Source organism: Camelina sativa, chromosome 5 (genome assembly GCF_030686135.1).
Source record: "Camelina sativa cultivar CO46 ecotype springtype chromosome 5, ASM3068613v1".
Taxonomy (NCBI): domain Eukaryota; kingdom Viridiplantae; phylum Streptophyta; class Magnoliopsida; order Brassicales; family Brassicaceae; genus Camelina; species Camelina sativa.
This window is the reverse complement of record NC_141884.1, coordinates 17884540-17907862: the sequence shown is the minus strand read 5'-3', so window position 1 is coordinate 17907862 and position 23323 is coordinate 17884540. Positions and strand designations below refer to the sequence as shown.

The window sequence follows — 23323 nt, the reverse complement described above, 5'->3', positions numbered from 1 at the left end:
CCATGCTCTGTTCACATGTCCTTTTGCAAGAATGGTTTGGCGCATGTCAGGCATTTCACCACGATACATAAATCAACTGCACACGGATGTGAAATATTCTATTCGAACTATTCTTAATCTATCAACACATCACAACAACACACATGACTCACTTTTGCCTTTCTAGATATTGTGGCAAATATGAAAAGCTAGAAATTCTTTAGTCTTTGAAGGAATTCGTGAAGGACCTACATTAACTGTTTTAAAAGCTCACTCTGTAACAAGAGACTGGACAAACAACCCCTTACTCTTTGGAAGTCCCAGTCATAACAATTCGACACCAAACATAGATTCCTGGTCACCTCCTACTTTTTCTATGTTTAAATGTAATTTTGATGCAGCTTTTAATGCTCATAGCAATATCACAACGGGTGGATGGATGATCAGAAACCATCAGGGAGATCCTCTAGTTTGGGGAGCATCAAGGCTACTACCTTCAGAATCAGCTTTAGAAGCAGAAGCAAAGGCTCTTTCACTGGCCCTCCAACATGCATGGATCCGAGATTATACTTCGACAATATTTGAAGGAGACTTTGCGACCCTTGTTAAACTTGTTAAAGGACATAAGGAAAATGCTTCTCTATCAAACCTGCTTAGAGATATACAGTTTTGGAGATCAAAATTTTGCCTTTTTCTTGTACTTTTAAAAAGAGATCATGTAATTCAGTTGCTCATTCTCTAGCAAAATTTGGTTGTCAAAATGTTGAATATTATGTTGATTCTGTAACAAAGCCTGTTTGGCTATCGCAACCACTTTGTAATGACTCAGTTTAAATCAATATAATTTCTTTGAGAAAAAAAAGAATGTTCAAAACAAAATTCGCTATCATCCGAGTGATCTTGACAATAAAATACAAAACATTTTGATATGTCTTAAAGAGTTTATTCTTATTAGATCTGTCAATTCTTTTATATATAATGGCCTTGTTCGCTTTCAAGTAGCTCAATGAGCGCCTGCGACAGAGAAAAAAAAAGATAAGAACAGTTCAACCTGCTGTGAAGAAGAGTCGCTACTAGTGTGAAGAAGAGTCACCGCACTGTTCAGATGAGCTGTCGCAATAGTCGCTAGAAAATCTGGCGACTCCTCTCTCCCCCGTGACACTTTTTCTCTTTCTAGCAGACACATCCGCGTCTTCCACTTTTTTTTACCATTATCGTTTTGCTTTTTAGTTGCCGTTATCACCGCTGTTTTAAGCTGTCGCAGTTGCTCATTCAGTGACTTAAAAATGAACAGAGCCAATATGAAATGTCGATCATAGAATATACCCTTGTGATTTGGGCTAGTATTATCGTTTAGTCACCAGTCACCACCTAAATATATACATGTTTATTGCATATTATTGAAAACATCGCTAAATAAACTTCATGCAAAAGAAAAAGCAACAAATCTATGCAATAAAATTTGATACTTAGATTTTCTTATTATTAAAAGAGTATGAATTAACATAAAAATAATATCCAATTAAAATTATATATTGTGTCTTAAAATAGATTATATCATTACATCATTTTGGATATGTATACAAATACAATTAATTTAGTCATATAGATTTGTACATACATGTGGACAAAAAACAATTTACATACTTTTGTAACTATGCAATTATTTGAATATAATGTTATAAAATTGTATTATAAAAAATTGAAAGGATTTTTAAAAACTATATTATTATAAAATATTTTAATTATGAGGGAACCTCTCCAGTAATATATATAAGGGCAATTGACAAAAATGGCACACATTTTAGTTTTTGTTCCAAAGTTAGCATTGATTCTTAAAAATGACAAAATTAGCACAAAGTTTTATTTTACTCAAATTAGCAAAAATGATTGGGCTAACAAAAACTAAAGCCCAGTTTTATTTTACTCAAAAATATTTCAAAGCCCACGATATCGAAATCAACTTCTTCTTCATCTCTTTTCGTCGCCACATTCCAATAATCTGATACGGTGGTTACCGGAGGCTCGCCGCTTTACCAACCTATCTCCTCGCTGTATGTCGTCGCTATTGTTGTCCCGCCGTTCCGTGCTATCAACCGTTTGATTCGCGTCGCCGTATAAACCATCTTCTCAGTTTCCTCTTCGCAACAAAAACCCAAAACGCTTCATCTCTTCTTCTCGTCGTGGTTAGAAATTAAAAGGTAACCACCATTATCTCAAGATATTTCGATTTGCGGTTCTTTTTGGCTGTGTTTATGTGTGTTTAATTTTGAATTTTTTTAAAACCTAAATCAATTGGATGCAAATTTGATAGGGTTGTGTGATTATGTGTTTGATTTTGTGTAAATTGATAGGGTTAGTGATCAAAGCAATCGAATTTCAAATCGGATTATATTTCTTGATAATCAAATTGGATTTTGTCTAATTTTGATTTTCTTAAACCCTAAATCAATTCGATGGAAAATTAAGTAAGATTCTTGTGGGTTAAAATTCAATTCTTGTTGTTTTTGAGTTTTTGAGTTTTTGTTATAGATTATTTCAGTTTTCGGGTCTAAGATATATTCAACAGTTACCTCACTAGATTAAATTGTGATCTTTTGTTCCTGTTTCACTTTGTTCTTATCTGTTTCCGTTTTGTGTAATAGGCTTCTCCTATATACTTGGGTGGAAGACAAGTATACATTGAGGAAGGAAGTCCTAATCCAGAGCAAGTAAGTCTTCCTTTGAAGAAATTGTGTGATTTATGTGTGATTATGTGTGATATTATGTGTTTTGCAGCTTCCGGTAACCCTATTCATCTCATTAGTGATAAAGCAATCGAATTTCAAGTTTGTTTGTTGACAAGTTTACTCACATTTCCTCCATGGTTACTCCATTACTGCTTTCTCATATTTTTCGATCCCTTTAGCACAGTTAAGTTTGGTATACGGTTTCTAATTGCTAGAGTTTCAGTGATTAGTGAATGCATATGAATCCGTTTAGTGAAAGCATAATTTAGTCAGATGCTAGTTTTTAAAAAAATTTATGAAAGCATCTATATAATTTAGGATCACTTTCCTGATATGATATGCATTTCATCTTTACAGTCAGATGCTAGTTTTTTATATAATTTAGGATCACTTTCCTGATATGATATGCATTTCATCTTTACAGTCAGATGCTAGTTTTTTTTAAAGTTCATGAAAGCATCTATATAATTTAGGATCACTTTCCTGATATGATATGCGTTTCTTCTCTTTCTTTTATATGTTGCAGGATATGGGTGATTCTTTCCCTATAGATATAAAGCTTCCTGAACTTTGTTTCAACATAGGAGAGGAACCAAGATCAGATGTGAAGATAAACCAGTTTCCAAACTACGATGCTGTCATACAAGTAAAAAGCATCCTCTCAGTTGCGGAGTATGTGAGGATCAAGAATTCGTTCCTGGGACCAATTTTGAAGGTTATCAACAGAGGACTGATGATGTCTGGGAAGATGGTGCACTGTTTTCTGAGCAGAAGTTTAAAGATATCAAAGGAAAATGAACTATGGATGCATTTTGGAGGACAACCAATGAGATTCTCAATAAGAGAATTCCATATGGTCACTGGATTGAAATGCACTGAATGGGGAGCTAATGAAGATCAACGGCACAATCGTTATGATTGGGCTAACACTGAAGATGCTCACACATATGAAGATGTTTTGGATATTCTACAAGGAACTGATCCAGAGGCAGCAGATGAAAGATACTCTCTTGCGATGCTGATCCTTATCGAATGCATCTTCTTTCAGAAGTACAGAGGTAACAAGCTTCCTGCAAAAAACCTTAAGAGAGCTCAGCATTTGGATGTCTTGGCTAATTATCCGTGGGGGAAAGATGCTTATAATCTTCTGATTAAGTCAGTAAAGAAGAATGTCCCATCAAATCTGATGAAGCAAAAATATGACTTACATGGATATCCGTTGGCACTGCACTTGTGGATTCTAGAGTCTGTTCCTATGTTAAAGAAATCTTTCAGCACATTGAGTGTAATTGAGTGACCATCAGCATATCTCTGTGAAAAATACACACGTACAGTTAATCCATCGATTGCTCAAGTGGAGAACATTGAAGCATCAAACCATGTAAGTTATTCTCTTTAATTTAGGACTAAATCGTTTTAAAATATAATCACGATCGTAAGAAGAACTAATATCATTTTCAAATATTGATTGTGTGCAGCTCAAGGTTATTCACATATTACCATCGATACCCGATGATACAGAAGATACAGTCTTCTTGGAAGACACTCCTGATCAAGATTTGAGTATGTTAATAGATGTACTGAACAAGGGATACAAATTGACACTTGAAGACTGGAGAAAAAGAGCATTGGATGTTGGTGCAGTGATGGAAGATATTGCTAGGAATTCTTACCAGTTACGTAACAAGGAGACACTAAAGCCATCCTCTTCTGGAGAGTCACTAATGGAGAAGCTAGATAAACTTTACAACATGGTTACGGATGGGTTCAGAGATATCAATTGCCGGTTATCAAAAATAGAGGAGAGTCTGGGAAAATATAAACCTACCAATACAGACGATCAGGTAAAACATCTTTTTTTTAATCAATTTCCAGCTTCCTCTTTATCAACTGCTAACCATTTTCGTTTTGTGTTGTAGGAGCAACACCAAGATAGTGGAATGTCTCCATTTGCCAGTTCTCCAACTACAAACCCTACATTCCCCAGTTCTCCAAGCGCTGAACAAAGTACAGATAATGTGACTTAAGTTTCTGACACTGAGATTCCTACGGAGGTAAGAATTTGTTTCTTACTTGTATATTAGTAGTCTTAATTATGTACTAATGCTTCAGAAAAACGATTTGTATTTGCAGAGTGGTGATGGGATCCATACGACTAACAATCCTACCACTGAACAATATACATGTGACTCTCAGATTCCTACGGAGGTAAGAATTTGTTTCTTACTTGTAAATTAAAATTTAGGGAAAGTAGTCTTAATTATGTACTAATGCTTCCTAAAAACGATTTGTATTTGCAGAGTGGTGATGGGATCCGTCCGACTAACAATTCTCCCACTGAACAATATACATCTGAGACTCAGATTCCTAAGGAGGTATGAATCTGTTTCTTATTTGTAGTTTGAATATTAGGGAAAGTATTCTTAATTATGCACTAAAGCTTCCTAAAAACATTTATATTTGCAGTGTGGTGATTGGATCCGACCATCTAACAGGTCTACCACTGAACAAAAAACAGTGCATGTGGCTCTGACTTCTGAGACTCAGATTACTAAGGAGGTAAGAATTGGTTTGGTACTTGTATTTTGAATGATAGGGGAAGTATTCTTAATCAATGTATTAAAAGCTTCTAATGTTTTTTTTCAGATACAATTGCTGCAAGAAGTTGAAGTTAGGTATGAGAACAAAAGGAGCAAAGGAAAAGTGAAGGCAATCCTTGAAAACGGAATCAGTGTTTTGATGGATAAATCAAAGAAAGAAGAATTTTTTGGAAAAGACCAAATTCGGTTCTTCGATAGAGAGAATGAAAGTGAACCAAATCCAGAAGTTTTAACTACTGAGGTAAATGAAATGATTCTTAAAAGTTTTTAAAAGTATTCTAACACATTATATTGACAAATGAAATAATTCATATCCAGTTCTTTACTCCAAGGGAAAACCAAACGGAGGAGTTAACCCAAACGGAGGAGTTAACCGAAAAGATCAATACCATCATTGAGGAGATAAACCAAACTGAGGAGATGACCCAGAAGCTCGATTCAGCTGTTGATGTAAGATTTATTATAAAACTTTTTCCTGTTATTTAATTTTGTAGGAAAGTCTTCTTAAGCTAAAAAGGTTTTAAAACGTGTTTTGCTTGTAGGGTGATGAGGAGAACCTTCCTCAGGAAGGTGATGATGAAGAGAACCTTCCTCAGGAAGGTGATGATGAAGTAAACCTTCCTCAAGAAGGTGATGATGAAGTGAACCTTCCTCAGGAAGGTGATGATGAAGTGAACCTTCCTCAGGAAGGTGAGAATCTAAATGATGGTCTTGATAAAGAAGAAGATCATGTACCAGAAGGAGTGAGCCCAAATGATGGTGATGATGAAAAAGAAGACAAACAGAATCCACAAGACGAAGGACCATCATTTGATCTTAAATGTTTTAGTTCACCTGAGGTATGTCAATTTAATTCAGTTCTTGTTTGTTTTGTATGTATCATTGCTGATTTTTGTAAAAAGTACAAAGAGGACATTCATAAACACGTTTCTTTGTTACATCTTGATTTCAGGAAAAAAAGAGAAAGCTGGATAAGAAAGATAAAATTGTTATTCCAAGAAAGAAGCAAAGAGTTGATGGTGGAGGTGAGAAGCATGTTCCAAGGCGAAGCAATCGGCTGACAACTCCATCATTTTCAACCATTACTCCATATAAAGCACCAAGAAACCCTGCCACATATGCTATTCTTCCAATGTTCAACCCTTTCCTGTCTCCATCTTTCAATGATATTGAAAAATTGAATTCTTGGAAGAGCTCAAATATCAGAACAGGGTTAGTGTGACGTTTTAACAATTCTTGTCAACTTTAAAAATTAAGTTTTTATCCAAGTATAAGAGAATGTTTTTTGATAATTCCAGGGTAATAACGGATACAGAACCATTAACCACACATTGGATACATTTGCTAGGAAGACCAGAGAAGAAATTGCAAGAAACGGTACTGCTCACAAATTTTGTTTCAGTTTCTTTTGTGTTGGGTGGATTCATGAATCCTATCCTGAATGTCAGATTATCAAATATTATCGTGTCTATATCTCCTAATACACTAAAAGTCTTTTTTTTTTTTTTAATGTAGCATATTGATGCAGCTTTGGGATTACTTTGGTTGAGAAGAAACAAGGATCCCATTTATTTTCACAACAACAGACTTCCGAAATCAACCTTTGTGAGGCCAGACTTCTTTTCAAATTTGAAAGCTGGATACTTCAGTTTCAAGGAGGATAACTTTAAATTACAACATGTGTTTCCAAAAGAAGTCACTGATATTGTGAGTGGGAAGTTGCCTTCGGTCTGTCATCCTACTGAGAAGTGGCAGGATCTCGAGGGAGTTTATGGTATTGCCTATAACTCTAAATACAAACAGTTCATTGGTATGGAAATAAGCTTCAAGTCCAGGAAGATTACTGTTTTTGATTGTCGAACTCATGAGAGTAAAGGTGACTTGGTGGAAACTCATGTTAAGCCAATTGCAGGTAAGAACTTATTTGATTATGATAATTTGATTATGATGTGAATCTTATGCTTATGATATATTACCGATAACTATTTGTGTGTATTGCAGAGATGATATCTTATCTCTTAGGCACTGAAAGAAACAGAGGAACAGTTGATCTGTCTCCATTTAAAGTCTTATGCCCTAAGAAGTACTTTCGTCGCATTAAGAGTGAAGCAAACTGTGGATTATTCATCCTCAAAATGGTGGAATGCCACTCAATGGGCGTAGAAGAGATGATGAGTAAGCTTCATGAAGAGGTTTCAGAAGATATTAGAGCCAAGTTATGTTTTGATATCTATCATGATATCATTCTTAAGAAGATTGAGATGTTTAGAGGTTGATTTTTTGTTTTCAGATGGTAGACTTTTTATTGGATTTATAAGTTTACAATGGATTTATTGGAATCATATGTTGTGTGTTTTGGGATTATGATTTAAATGTTAAAGATACTTAGTAAATGGTGTGTTTTGTGAAACTTTTCTTATTTTGGATGGTATTTGTACTGATTAGGGAAAGAATGAAAGTTATTTAGGAAGGGTTTATAGTAAATAAGGATGGCTTTCCTCAAAAAATATAAAACAAGAATGGCATTCCTCAAATGCACATCCGGAGGATCGAACACGAGACATGGTGAAATTGCAAGTGGGAGAGTAACCAGTAGGCCAAAGCCTGTTATTCGGGAAATAGATATAACCTTTAGTATATAACATGAAACATGAAATATTTAGGAATGGATTAGGTAAAGACTGAATGGTATTTAGGAAGGGTTGAGGTAAAAAAACACATACACTCCACAAAGAAACACTCACCACCACCACACACACAATAGAGATTAAGAAACACATTTGTTTAAAAATTATAATATTCAGGAAGGACTCCTTGAATCTCAGGATATCCTTCATGAAACTGTCTTATGAATATCAGTACGCTATGAAGTATACATCTGTAGAGTGTTCCTGGATAAATCTAGTAACAATTGTAAAAAATCAAATGCATAAAAATCATCATATTGGGAATCTGCAAGTACTTTTATTATGTCCTTCATTACCACATCTGCTGCACTTATGATTTTGAGATTTAGAACCTGGTACACTAAACTCTCCAACTGATCTCTTTCTCTTCTTTGGCGGTCTCCCACTCTTTATCCTAGTTTGTGGTGGAGCACAGAAGTATTCAGCTACTGCATCTGGAAATACCCATTTCTTCACATCTCCACTTGGATGAATGCTCTCAGCATATGCTTTAGCCCAAATATCTGTCAAATAGAAATGATCAACCAGTTTGTATTCATCCATGTTTGTACGCTTTGCAGCAACAATGGCGTGAATGCAAGGAATCCTTTCAATGTCAAAGAAACGGCAGGTACAAGTCTTGTTCTTTAGGTGAACAACAAACTTATTCCTATCATCTTTGACCTCAATGTCATGTTGATCCACTTGAAAAACATCTAGTTTCATTGCCTTACTGAAGCTTAATATTATCTTATCTGTAACATTTGGTGTAGCACGCTTGTTGTGTTTGGCAGCTTTTTCCCGTCGCTCATGAAACCATGTTGTAAGGGTTATCCTGATTGTCTCAAGAAGTGAAATCACTGGCAGCTCCCGAGGATCCTTTAACATAGAATTCAATGACTCAGCAATGTTGGTTGTCATAATATTGTAGCGGTTAGATGGTGCATAACAACGAGCCCACTTCCTGAAATCAGCTTCTTCTAAATACTTGGCCAGTTTTGGATTAGAATTCTGTATATCCCTAAAAGCACCTTCAAACTCATGAAACGTAAAAGCATTAGCTGCTGATTCGACAAGAGGCAAGAAGCTTTTACTCTTGAACTTTACTTTGATGTTGTTTTTGAGATGAAAATTGCAAATGCCTTGATGGGATGTTGGATACAATTCTGAGATTGCTTTTTCAATGGATGAAGCACGGTCAGAAACAAATACCAAATCTGGTGCATCAGGGATGATAGTGAGAAAACACCTGAAGAACCAATTCCATGCAATATCATTTTCTGAATCAACAATGGCAAATGCTATCGGGTATAAGTGATAATCTCCATCTTGTGCAGTAGCTGCTAGCAAAGTTCCCTTATATTTTCCTTTTAGGAATGTACCATCAACAACAATCACTCTTCTCATTAAAGAAAAACCTCTAATCGACTGGCCAAATGAGATGAATACGTATTTGAAATTCTTCATAGGATCCAACTCAAGATAAGCAACTGTTCCTGGATTTTTTTCCCTTGCCATGTACAACCATTTCGCTAGATGTAAATAACTGTCCTCAGCAGTGCCTCTAACCAAATTCTGACCTTCCTCTTTTGCTCTCCAGGCTTTTTTGTATGGTATGTATACTCCATGATCTTTTCTGGCCAATTCCATAATCTGTTTTGGTTTGAGACCAATTTTCTTTTCTCCATAGTTGTTGCAGTAAAAACTCCCAAGCAACTTTGCAGTTGCTTGTCTATGGTTGGCATTCCTGTGGGTTGTGTCACAATTGTGTTCATGACAATACTTCTTCACCACAAAGAATTCAGTTTAGCCTAGTCGCACGCAATTGCCAACTGCATTTATCATCAACACATCCCAAAATAACTCTCGTTTTGTTTGACCATCGAACTCTGAACTCAAACCTCCATTCAAGTGCCCAGTTTCTCATCTTGAACATCAACTCTTCCTTGTTCTTGAAATATCTGTCCACATATATATCATCAGCCCCTCGAGTTGAATGTGAACCTACCATAGATATAGGAGAGAGATCTGGAGCAGGAACCAAATTCTCTAAAAAAGATCCTATTCCTTTTTCAGCTGTTGAGATTTCTATATCATTATGTGTCGTAGAAACATCACTTCCAATAGACCGATTAAGTTCCTAGAAAAATAAAAAGATTAGTAAATGAAAAGTAACATTTGCAAGTAACTATAGCTTTATACTTGAACCGTTCCTAAGTAGTTCATCCTTAAAATTCTTGATATTCATCATGTTCTGTGATTTAGGAAGGGGTTCCTAAACATATATGAATCTTGTCTAAAAACTTATATTAAGGAATCTAACCTTGTGTGTTTCATGTGCAGTCGTATGTGAACTTCCTGCAGAGATCAGAATAGGATCTCGATCAGCAGGCAAGGCACATGAATTATTGTTCTTTGCTTTTTCAGCGGTTGAACATGTATCACCAAGTGGCTTAGAAACTGAGATATCACTACCAAATGATTGATCAAATTCCTACAAGAAGAATTAAGTTAAAAAAATATGAAGAATTAAGTATAAGAAAGTTACAGTGAAAACAAAAGTAAAAGTCATGTACTTACCGATACACACAAACGTCCTATCTCAGGATTTTCTTGTATCTTCCTGATAAAAGTGCAGACTTGGCGTTCATTGCGAATGAAGATAGGAGGAGAATCTTCTACAATTAATTTCATCTTTGGAAGTTCATAGCTGAGTGAAATCTCTTTAACTAGACCATCAAGTCCGAAATCTTCAAAAAAAATCTTCATTAAATCCTTGTAAGTGATATTCTCAAAAACTTCACAAAGACATCCACCTTTGTTTGTGTCAACGAAGAATCTCCAATGAAGCTTGTCATTAATTTTCCACTCACCAAAGACAGAGTATATCTCCAACATTCTACAATCAAGCCAACACAACCAAAATCACAGAACAAAAAAACTACCGAATCTGCTAATTCATCTATATAGAGCCATAAATCGCAATTTCTTCCTTAATTCAAAGAACTCAACAATTTCAAACTCTGAAATTAATGATTGAAGATATCGATTGAAGAAGAAGAAAGATAACCCAACAATTTCAAACTCTGAAATCAATGATTGAAGCTATCGATCGAAGAAGAAGAAAGATAACCCAACAATTTCAAACTCTAAAAACGAAGAAGAAGAAAGAGAAATTGAAAGATAAGGCAACGGATTTAGTACCTGATTGAAGCTTCACGGGAAAATCTGAGATCAGAAATGAAGATCTCTGATCGGAAAATTCATGAAGCTTCGCCGGAGAGAAATGTAAGAAATCGGGTTTTGATTTTTTTGAATTTTTTAAAATAAGAATATATCTCTCTATTAATTACTCATTATGCTAGTTTTGGAACATTCCAGCATGTGTGCTAGTTTTGGAACAAAAACCCAAATGTGTGTCATTCTAGGGTATTTCTCTATATATAATCAATACAATGAAAGTACAATGTGTTGCTCTCCTTTTCTGACACATCAGCTTTTGTATTGAAGCAGAGATTGACACATCAATTAAAATGGTTAACCTATCAAATTATAACAATTAATACATCTCAGTTTTTTTCTTCCTACATGGACAAAGCAAATCAAAAACGATTTTGATTAAACGCAGTGATTTATGTTCTTCGTCGCCGAGTACGGCTTGTTCAAACCAACTTTGTTTGCTTCTTCTGTCCAATATCCGGCCAAAGCTCTGATTTTGCGACCGCTAAAACCTTCGAAACTCCCTTTATTTCGTCGGACGATCATCACCTTCCAGAAATTTTCAACCGGAAACGTTCGTCCACCATCAGCTTCATCTCCGTCAAGTTCTGAAGACTTTCAACCAATCGAAGAGCTTCCTCCGAAGCTACAGATAGTGAAGCTTGATTCAAGACGAGGGAGAATAAAGTCCAAGGTTGCGTTTCTCATGTTTGGGTTAGGGCTTTTTTCGATGACCAACGCAACGTTGTCTATGAAGCTCATTCTGATTCGTCTATTACTAAAGGCTTAGCTGCTCTTTTAGTTCAAGGTTTATCTGGTAGACCTGTCCCTGAGATTTTGAGGGTTACTCCTGATTTTGCTCTAATTCTCGGTTTGCAGCAGAGTCTCTCTCCTTCTAGAAACAATGGATTCCTTAATATGCTTAAGTTGATGCAGAAAAAGGCTCTTCATTTGGATGTCAAAGGTGAGGAAGATTCAAGTTCTGGAGAGAGTTTAGAATCCAGCTTCGTACCTACTCCTGAAACAAACGGTGGAGCAAGTGTTGTGGTTTACAAGGAATTCTCTGCCTTCGTCACAATACGACATCGTCGAGGTTCGCATCAGCTCTATTTTATGCATCACTGGTTTAGATTTTAATTCAATTTGTGCTCCATTCTTTTTTTCCTTGTTCATTAAATTCATGTTTTGTTTGTTGGGGATGTTTGGATACAAAAGCATTTGAAGTTTATGTAGAAGATAAGGTCTCAGGAAAAAGGCCTCAAGCCCAAGCCCAACATCAAAGTTTGATTTCCCAATATCAAACTTTGATTCGTGACACACCTCAACGGTCAAAACAGAGTGCAGCGACATTACGGAGAATTGCAGCGACAATAACGGAGAAGTGCAGCAGCGACAATACAGAGCATTGCAGAGACAGTACGAAGTTGGTGACTAACCCCAATACAGCTGTCCTCCAAAATCAAACTTTGATGTTGGGCTTGGGCTTGAGGTCTGTTTCCTGAGGCCTTATCTTCTACAGTTTATGCATAGTAACACTTTCCAGAGAATACATCTATATTATTATTTTCACAGCAACTCTAGCAAATAAGGTTTGAAGTTGACAACTATTTACAATCCTATGCCATTGATATTTATTATTTTCATATATTTATAAATAAAAAATCCAGTCAATCATCCCAAAATCATCCCAAGAATCTCTACCATATCTATGCAATAATCGATTTCAAGATATAAAGTTATGGAAAGCCTATAAATCAGCTATATTCGATTTTGTATGTCCTTAATTACTCACCACATTTAATTTTAAAATATAAACAAATTCAAATACAGAAACAAATTAATGGCTAGGAAAAATATCAAATCACATAAACTTGGCATATTCCCTAAAAATATATATTATGCAATATTTAATTCCTAATTACGTGGTAACCAATTAAATATGTTGTGTGTTAAGAGGTGAAAAAATAAACCTAATTAATTGCCAATAAATAATTGGTCCTTAATCCCAAGTTAGCACCACCAACAACAACAATCATCAGTCTCTTCCTTCCAATACCAACGTGAGTACGAAACAAATTTGGTGATCCTCAGTCTGTTTCATTGTTTTCCGATAAGAGTTTTTTTTTTCTTTTTTTTTTGTGAAAAAGAGATCTCAGAGAAGTGTCGTAGAGAACCTCTGAATCTGAACAGATTCAAACCGTTTTATATGATAAGATTGATTGTCAATTTGTGATGATGAAAAAGTATACATACTGCTAAATATTTCACTCTTTTTTTCTTTGTAAGTATATTTTTTTGTTAGAGCAATATATATGTTTCGCTTCCAAATGTCATTATCCTTTTTTTTCCAGTAAATCTCATATTTCAACATGGATTAAATCTTCAGATTACTATTTTTTTAACAACACCAATATAGGGCATGCATAATTAAACTGATTTAATAAGAATTGGTATTATGCAATCTTAATAATTATTAATAAACTCCAACAAAATCTGTAAATTCCAAAAAAATGTGAATTCCAAAAAAGAAATGTTTACACCGCGGGTTAAAATATAATAATAATGTTTACGGATTATAAATATTTAAACTTTATAAGATTTATAAATAATTAAATTTTATATGAATTATAAATATATCATATAACTTAAAAATCATGCGGTGAACCTAAAAAAAATAGATGTGTCATTTATAGAGTTAATCTCAGAATTATAAATGTTTTTGACTTAAAAAAAAATGTTTTTTTTTTGACTAAAAAGAGATATCAAATACAAATATATCATGTTACACAATATAAATATTGAGTAAATCAAATTTAGTCCTATATGAGTAATATCAACAAATATGGTACTAACTTTGTGATAATAAAATTAAATTTGTGTAAATACAGATTTTAGCAATTTAACATATGCACAATACTAAAAAATGCAACAAAATTTTATTGAAATTTTTATGTATCCACGGGTCCAAACCTTGACTAAAAATAATCATAAGTATGTGATGGGAATTAGCGTTAATATTAGTACACTTATATATTTTTGCGGGTTTGCTAAAAAATACAAGCAAAATACACTTATATATTTTTTTATTTTTACAACAACTAATTTCGATTGATTAAATTCCAAAATAAAAGAATTGAAATTAATTAAATTCCAAACGAAAATAATATTTGTAGATAGATAAAGCAAATAAATTACAAACATCAACTTTTAAAAATATATATTTGATCCAACATAATATTTTGGTGTAAGTTATATTTAATATTTTTAAAAAATAATATAATCCCGCGGTGTATCGCGAGTTAAAATCTAGTTGAATTGATATGTCCTAAAGTTGTTCCAGTTTACATCATCATGATATGGTTGAGATGAATTTTTTGTTTTGTGTGTTGAGAGTAATCAAAGTTTCTCATTTTTTTTTCGCTATCCTAATAGTTGAAAATTTGATTATTGAGTAGCATTGTGATAAATCAGATTTAAGTAATAGATCTCAGTTTTGGGGAATGTGCTGTATAATAGTTGAAAGGATTGACTCAATTTGGGGATTTTTTTAATTCGCAAGTGTGAGATTCTGCTTGTTGACGCAATCAAAGTGTGTAAATTTTCAGAGAGGGGAAAGAAGGTGAATATATTGTGTTTTGGTTTTATTCTTGTGGAAATGGATGATGTTGCTGGTTTACAAGAGGCAGCTGGAGCCAGATTTAGCCAGTTTAAGTTAATCGGCAGAGGATCCTTTGGTGATGTCTACAAAGCGTAAGTATCATCTATCTGATTGGGCTCTCTGCAGGTGTGGTCCTTGCAAAGTGGTTGCTCCCAAATACAAAGAGCTATCTGAAAAGTACCAGGATATGGTGTTTCTTAAGCTTGACTGCAACCAAGACAACAAAGATTGTTCTTCCTTGTGTCTTTCTTCTGATGAAACAATACATGAGTCAACGTATGCATCATTTTACTTTGGATATTTATGTCATTAGTTATGTGAGTATCAACGTATATGTATATACCAAATGATATATATAATTTATATATCTAAAATAATTAAATTGTCTTACGCGAAAACAATTATGTTTAGTTATCCTTGCCTAACCAAAGACTTAACAACTTCTCGTATTTAGTTTGATTGAATAGCTTGATGAACCAACCGGTGACTCTGGTTATGAACTTTATGTTCCTTGTTTTGGAAATGAAAGGCTTAGAGCTCCTCAAGTGAGGTTGTGGCTACAAGTTCTTATAACCAGATTCTGATTGTTGATGCAATCAAAGTGTGTTAATTTGGAGAGAGGGGAAGAAGGTGAATATATTTTGTGTTTTGGTTTTATTCTTGTGGACATACATCAATAAAAAAAAAAGAAACAACTACAGCAAATCAAAACCACACAATGAATCATCCTAAAAACAATTCACAAATAAGATGCTAAAGATATAACGAATCTCTTCTCCAATACAAACATACAAAAAAACAAAAAAAAAAACCCTCCCCGCGGCGTAGCGCGGGTACTATCCTAGTTACATTAAATGCATTGTATAAGTCTAACCTCTCCTGTTCTCTTGAGTGATTGACGATGTAGCGATTAAGATTTCAGTCTACATAAGACGACACCAGCGACTGGAACGGATGCTGTCACCACAGAGATCTCAATCTCCCTAAAACGTTTTTGAAGATTCTCTCAGATTTCCCAAAATTATACTTATAGATCTTTGTATTTGTGCTTAATTAGGTAGCTTTCGTTATAGGAGATTTTGATGTTGCAGTTTTGGGTTGGGTGAATCAAAAATTGATGATTCCAGAGTTTCAAAAACGGATTGTGGCTACCTTAAAGACTGCTTTGGGACTGAGCATTGTTATTGCTTGCATGCTAAATGCTGGTCTAGCAAACGTAAAGTATTATCTCACGTGTAGTAGCACTATATATATTTATGTATTTACTTATTATGTTATTTTTCAAATCTAAGCATTTTTTTTTGAATAAAATGTAAAATTTATTCGAAACAATACGTTGTACAGCATGAGTGCAATTTTGCTTAGACTATAACATCTTACAATTCCAAGTAAAAAAGTATAGAAAACTTCCTTAACTCTCAGTTACTTGCGAGCCAAGACAGAAGACAGCTATCAAACTTACCATCTCTTTGAAGCTGAGTCGAATATACCCTACTGCAATTGTATAATAACTAACTATCAAGATGCGAAGAATAATGATCACGCACGTGGAGAAGCAGTGCTTTACAGAAGACGTTGGTGATGTAATTGGTTCTTCTAACAAACTGTCTATGTTCTTTAACAATCACTTTATGAAGTTCAGAGCCGGTCCTAAGATTGCGTAGGCCTAGACATCGAACCCGCGACCTTGGGTATGTTTTTGTACAACAGAACCAACTTAGCTAGGAACTTGTTTCGTTACTTAACCCAAATTATTTTGTATATATTATATGGCCTAAAGCAGATGCTTTGGCTGATTTAGGGGTGGGCCGGGCCTGATGAAGTTATAAAGTTTTGTATAGTTACTTATAAGTTATAACTATATAAAACCATATAAAACTTTTAGAAGATTTTATAACTCTAAACCATTTTAAAAAGCTTGAAGATCTGGATTCTTCAACATGCTGATCACGCCGTTTATTCAATCCCCTTCCAAAAGGCAATAAAGATGATCAGTCTGAGCCACTAACTAGGTGATCCTCATCCACAACAACCATATCTCCTAATCAACAGAAGTTACATAACATACCACTATAGATCTGACCAACACTAACCATTAGGCCTGGACAAAATAACCGAACCCAAGGAACTGATTCGAAAAACTCGACTTGAAACCGAATTCAATTTTAAAAATATCTGAATGGGTCCTAAACTTCAAGATCCGAAAATCCGAAGCTGAACACAGACAAGTACCCTAACATATTAGAAAAATAAGTATATATTTGTAATATTAACATATATAGTAAGTACTAGGCCTGCGAATTCAGGTCGGGTCGGATACTTCGGGTCGGGTAATTCGGATAGTCGGATAGTTCGGAATCTGAGAAGTGTTACCGAAAATAACCAATTTAAATAACGGGTCGGGTCGGTTCGAGTATCAGGTTTTTCGGTTATTATTTTTGGTTACTGAAACTAACCGAAATTTTTAGTTTTTTTGGTTAGTTTGGTTATTTAAGTTAAATCGGGTCAAAATTTTTGGTTATTTTTGGGTAAATTCGGGTAATTTCGGTTATTTACGGGTAGTTTGGGAAATTTGGGTAATTCGGGTTGGTTAATTTAGGGTAATTTTGAGTAATACGGGTAATTCGGTTAAATTCGAGTAACCGATCGGTTAGGGTGAACCGAACCGACCGAACCGATAACCGATTATATATTATAACTTCTTCCGATCGATTTTCTTCTCTTAACCGAAACCGAACCGAAAACCGAAAATTTTGGTTTGGTTCGGTTTGGAATTCTCGGTTCGGATAATATTCCCAGGCCGAGTAAGTACGTGTCCAAATATTCAATTTTTTGGGAAATTTTGGAGATTTTTGCGTATATTTTGTTGTTTTGGAATAAATTAAAGTAAAACGCTTGTGTATTGTTGTGGGAATTTTGGATAACTTTAAGTAATTTAAAAGATTTACGGACATATTATTTTTTAGTTTTTGAATATTGGGTAAACCCAAACCGAATCTGATCCGATCAAATTTGAATTGAAACGGACTCGAACTCGAATGTATCCAAATTTCTAAATTCGAAAACCCAAACTTGAAAAATCCGAACCTTAATCCGACTGACTACCCAAATGCCCATGCCTACTAACCATGATGGGTTAATACCCTCGGCATATCGGGTTTTCTTCCTTACCTTTGGATCCGTACGTAATGGTCTCGCACACAATGAGGATATCCAACCCCCTTCCATTGAGAGAGTTATCTCTCCTCTAAACTCTATTAATAAATATCCTAGACTAATTTCGGCTTAGACCCATAATTTGGCTCCTACTTATTTTTTGGAAATTGACTCTTTGTCCAGTCACACTACTCAACCTACCCTAAATTTCCCGATTATTCTAAACATATGAAGTTCTCCACTGAAGAAGAAATTCAACTATCTGGAAGCATCCAAAACAATAACATTACAGAAAAAAATAAAAGATCATGTATTGAGCTTGTAAATAAATTAGTTAATTAACTCAATGTAATTTCTTGATGATTTTAGCTTACATTATGTATGGTTCCAAGACTGAATTTTTTCTTATAAATTATTTGCATAATCACATATATAATTAGATATTATCTGATGGTACATACCTGACTTGTTTTACAACATACTTCTATAACACATATGTTTATGGTTATAGACAATTACAATTTCGACCAGGACCTCCATAAAAGAAATTAAGTCCCCATGTACTATCAAAGCCAGACCTAACATTGTAACAACTCTCTTTCGTCATATAAGAATAACCTCTCTCAGGTGGTCTTAGTTTATCATATTCATCAAGTATCTCAATATTCCTAAAATAGCTAGCTTTTTCATATCCTTTTTGGGCGAAACGTCCACTCCCCATTTTCGTTGTCGTGTGTCGTGAACCATCATTAAAATTTATAATTTCTCCTCCCCAATTAATATGAGTCGCACCATTTTTGAGATGGTTAAACAATATGGAAGGCCAATATCCTACAACTACGTTTTTATTGAATTTTAACCACCAATTCCCTGTATGAGGATCCTATAATAATGTAACATTCATTTTTAGTTTCAAGATATCATCCGATGGTAGTTTATGAAGTTATATGATGACAAATAGTCCTTAACTATATTAACCTTCCATATAGTTGTTGTAATATGATATTGTTGGCCATTCAAGGTGGAAACTTGTTTTATAGTAGCACCTACGATAAATGCTTTGTTAACAGGAACAAAACCGGTGATATCAAGATTGTAGCAGCCAGACTTATACCCATCGGCCTGTTTTCATGTTAGGAAACAACAAACAAGGAAAAATTTTCCCTAAATATAAGTACATAGTCGTGAAAAAAATATATAGAAAGAAAAAAAAAATATCAGTATAAACATTTGACTCACAGTCCAAAAAATAAAAATTCTAGGGTTATCGTCAGCATAAAGATCCGGATACACCTGATTTAAAAAATAGGATACCAAATAAATGAAAAAATTAAGAATATATGTATATAGTTATGAAAATATAGTTGAAAAATAATGTAATACCTGCCACCCAACTTCAATGCTGTTAACTTCTGAGACAGGGCCAGCCGTAACCCACATTTGTGCTAGGCTAAACTCTTTTTCGTTTGTATGTAAGGTCTCCACACGTTTATATCCGCTTTGGCTCCATGAAACTTTCCGTCTACTTTAACTACGGCATACTATAGATGTACATATACATATAATAAATTTAAGACATGCATATATATATGGATAAGGTACTAATAATAACTGCTTTTCAAATGCTTATTGAATTATATATGTACCTCATGAAGTTATGGATTGTCGTTCGATTTTTTTTTTCTTATATCTTTCAACCGATCTTCTTCGTAAAATATCTTCCCTACTCGTTCTTCTAATTTGGATACTGTTTTTGGGCATCTACCATTGATTGTCCAGAGTTGAGTCAACGTACTTTGATTTTTGGTGTTTGTAGATTCATTTTTTGATCCTTCTGGAAAAAAACTTGGTTGCATCTTAAAAAGAAATAACGTTAGAATAAATGAAGCTTATTAAAAATAATTAATGATAACACAGACATAGTAAGTTCAATAAATTTTTTTTTTGTCGGCTATCTCTTCTCATTGATTAACCCAACATGGGCTTATTACAACAGAGATTATAATGTGAATTTTCGGAGTCCAAACCCAAATACAAAGCCCAAACATAAACCCATATAAATAATACAGCAAATAGGAAATTAGGTTTAGAGTGGACACGTGGTAGATACGTGTTAAACGCAAGGGTGTGGTGGAAAAACAACCGACTCGACAGTCCCCACCGTCGTTCCACCGGAGCTAAAATCCGATCGAATCTGAAAATTTTCCGATGAGAGAATCATCTTTTTCGCCGCAAGATTCCAGAAGATTTCAGCATCTCACTCCGAATTTCACCAAAAACTTTTGCAGTTTTCTTCTGAGTATGAAGAAACAGAGGTTCATAAATCTTCAGATCCGTTAACTCTGGAAGACGCGAGAAGATGAGATTGCCAAATTAGTCGCAAAACTTCGCTCTCCTAATTTGTTCTTCACCAGCCACGAATTCCTTCCAACACGATTCACAAACCAAAGGAGAAACCATCATCCAAAGCCGATAAAACGGCTACCAATATATGGTATGAGGATTTACTCTCCTTAAGAATAAGATCGAGCAATCAGAAGATCCAGAAACTCCGATCCACTTCTCAGCTTTTGCCTCTTCAACTGGTAAAAGAGGTTTAATGAGATCTGCAAAAGGAGAAAAAACGAAAAAAACTAAAAAAGATAGCCACAAAAGCTAAATACAGCTCGCACCTAGGCGAGAAAGAGAAACCGGACTTAGCCGGTGACAAAAAACCCACGAACAAAGTCGCCGGAAAATATAGAACAGAGCTTTCTCTCTCTGAAAGGTTTTAGAGAGAGAAGAGAGAAAAAGCTTTTGGTAACTTTAGTTAGTTCAATAATTTAAAATGGTGTTATATTAGTTTTTTTATAATAATAATTCAATAATTCAATAATTTAAGATGGTGTTATATAAGTATTTATTGAATGTTTATAAGTAGTACCAAGTGATTGTTTTGGAAATAGCAACACTATGGGTGCAAATGGTTGCACAGTTGAAAATGTTGAAGGAATTGGAAAAAATTATTCAGCCAAGTTTCACCATTTGAATGGAAGAGGTTGAAGAAGTTGGAAAAAACTATTCAACTCATTCAACTTAAAAAGTTGAAAAAATTAACTAATCCTACAGCAAAAATGTTCAACTTGTTCAACCACTATTTTGGAGATGAATGAGTTGAATATTTTCCAACGCAATTTTGTTCAACTCATTTTTTCAAATTTAAGCAACCATTTGCAGCCTATATATAGAAGATCTTGAATTCTATGTTAAAAAAAAATTATTAAAGAGAAAAGATTAAGTAAATTTTATGAACCTGAATGGTGTAGTTTTTAAGTAAATGATGATCATAAATTGGATGATTTTTCATATGAACACAATCTATTATATCTTCGTCTGGACTCTACAAAAAAAAAAAAATAATAATAATAATACACCTTTAACTACAATTTAAAAATGAGCATAGTTAGATGTAATCATTCTCCGTGAAATCCCACAATTTTTATGTTTTACTTTGATAGATTTAAGATAAGGTTTGTTGATTGTTTTCAAGAGTTGATCTATTTCATCATCACGAGTATTGGAAAATTTGCTTCTTGTGATGATCACTGCTATGATTAGAATGTTGAACACAAAATTTGCTATTATCTGAGTGATCATGACTAAAAACACACAAAAATATTTTGATACGTTTTGAAGAGTTTATTCTACTATCTATACAGCTGGTATTGCTCTAGATAATCGAGCAGAGATTCTCCAGCAGTTCCCATTCGCTTCTAGCCTCTTATCAGTCCGATACTTTGGTCTTCCCCTTCTAACAAAGAGAATGACTGCAGAGGATTTCCTTCCTCTCACGGAGAAAATTCGTTCACAAATTAGCTCATGGACTGCACGGTCTCTCTCCTTCGCAGGGAGACTGCAACTCATTCGTTCTGTCCTCTTCAGCACAATAAATTTTTGGCTCTCTGCTTTTCGACTACCTAAAGGGTGTATTGCAGAAGTCAACAGGTTATGTTCTGCGTTTTTGTGGTCCGGTCCGTCTTTGAACTAAAAAAAGGTTAAGGTCGCCTGGTCAGATGTTTGCTTGCCAAAAAGTGAAGGTGGTCTAGGTCTTCGCTCCATAGAGGAGGCAAACAAAGTCAGTATGCTCAAGCTGATATGGAGGTTACTCTCTGCAAAAGATTCCTTATGGGTGAATTGGGTTAAGCGACATCTCATTCGCACGGGTTCATTGTGGTCGGAAAAAGGACATGCTTACTCAGGTTGTTGGATTTGGAGGAAGCTTCATATATACAGAAACATAGCAAAGCAGTTCCATCGGGTAGAGGTGCGGAATGGAAGATCCACCTCCTTCTGGTTTGACGTTTGGAGCCCTCTCGGCTGCTTATATAATAAACTTGCTGACAGGGGTCCTATCGATTTTGGAATCCCCCTAAATGGTACGGTAGTTGAAGCTATGGACAGCACCAGGAGAAGGTCTCACAGAAAACCTCTGCTCAATCTTGTGGAAGAGGAGATACGGAAGTGTCAAAATTTACGTGTTCAGGGAGAACAAGATGTGGTTCTCTGGAAAGGGGAAAATGACAACTTTCGCAGCAAATTTCTGACTAAGGCTACCTGATCTCAAATCCGTGAAGTAAAACCAGTAATGGAGAGTCACAAAGCCATATGGTTTCCTTTTGTGACACCAAAATTTGCCTTCATCACCTGGTTAGTGGTGAAAAACAGAATCTCAACAGGGGAGAGAATGCAGGCTTGGAATGCAAATACTGATGTGAGCTGTGTCTTCTGTCGACACCCACTGGAAACAAGAGAGCATTTATTCTTCTAATGCCCTTATTCTCAAAAGGTGTGGAAAGAGCTAGCTGAAGGTCTTCTCAGAGACAAATATGTATCAACCTATTCGGATGTTATCTCATTACTACTGGGAAACTTGTTAGATAAGGCAACAAAGTTCCTATTGGAATATACTTTACAGAACACGATCCATTCCTTGTGGAGAGAGCGAAACACAAGACGACATGGAGACACTCCAGCTCCGGAGGTAAAGCTCATCAAACTGATCGATCAGAATGTTCGGAATCGCCTTCTCACCATCGGTGGAGGATACCTTCTTCAGCCCTGGTTTGCTGCAAGACTCCTTTGAGACTATTGTTTACACTAGTTTCTACTTGTATTTACTTTTGAAAAGTATCACAAAGGCCATGTAAAACGTTTTTTCTTCTTCTTCTTTTGAATATAATTTAACATTTCTTCAAAAAAAAAAAAAGAGTTTATTCTTGTTTGGGTCAATCCTTTTTATACATAGTATGAAATGTTTATCATAAAATATAGAGCCTT

The 23323-nt window shown here is 34.8% G+C and overlaps 1 protein-coding gene and 3 pseudogenes across 2 annotated transcripts; 2 read left to right on the top strand and 2 right to left on the bottom strand.

Annotated features, from left to right (window-relative positions):
- Positions 1-3234: 3234 nt before the first annotated feature.
- Positions 3235-7701, top strand: LOC147943904 (uncharacterized). Its single transcript, XM_087450291.1, has 13 exons — positions 3235-4089; positions 4187-4552; positions 4628-4762; positions 4842-4916; positions 5009-5083; positions 5175-5267; positions 5355-5549; positions 5627-5758; positions 5851-6147; positions 6261-6520; positions 6607-6685; positions 6824-7220; positions 7310-7701. The coding sequence occupies exons 7-13, from the start codon at positions 5448-5450 to the stop codon at positions 7582-7584; spliced, it is 1542 nt and encodes a 513-aa protein (XP_087306417.1). The 5' UTR covers positions 3235-4089; positions 4187-4552; positions 4628-4762; positions 4842-4916; positions 5009-5083; positions 5175-5267; positions 5355-5447; the 3' UTR covers positions 7585-7701.
- A 372-nt stretch (positions 7702-8073) lies between these two features.
- On the bottom strand, positions 8074-10995 carry LOC147943903 (uncharacterized; annotated as a pseudogene). The gene is made up of 3 exons (XR_015557392.1): positions 10555-10995; positions 10298-10468; positions 8074-10114 (listed from the first exon to the last, which is right to left on the bottom strand). The product of XR_015557392.1 is annotated as an uncharacterized LOC147943903 (transcript).
- A 613-nt stretch (positions 10996-11608) lies between these two features.
- Positions 11609-15435, top strand: LOC147943902 (sufE-like protein 1, chloroplastic/mitochondrial; annotated as a pseudogene).
- Positions 15436-18512: 3077 nt separating this feature from the next.
- Positions 18513-21643, bottom strand: LOC147943901 (protein neprosin-like; annotated as a pseudogene).
- Positions 21644-23323: the final 1680 nt, after the last annotated feature.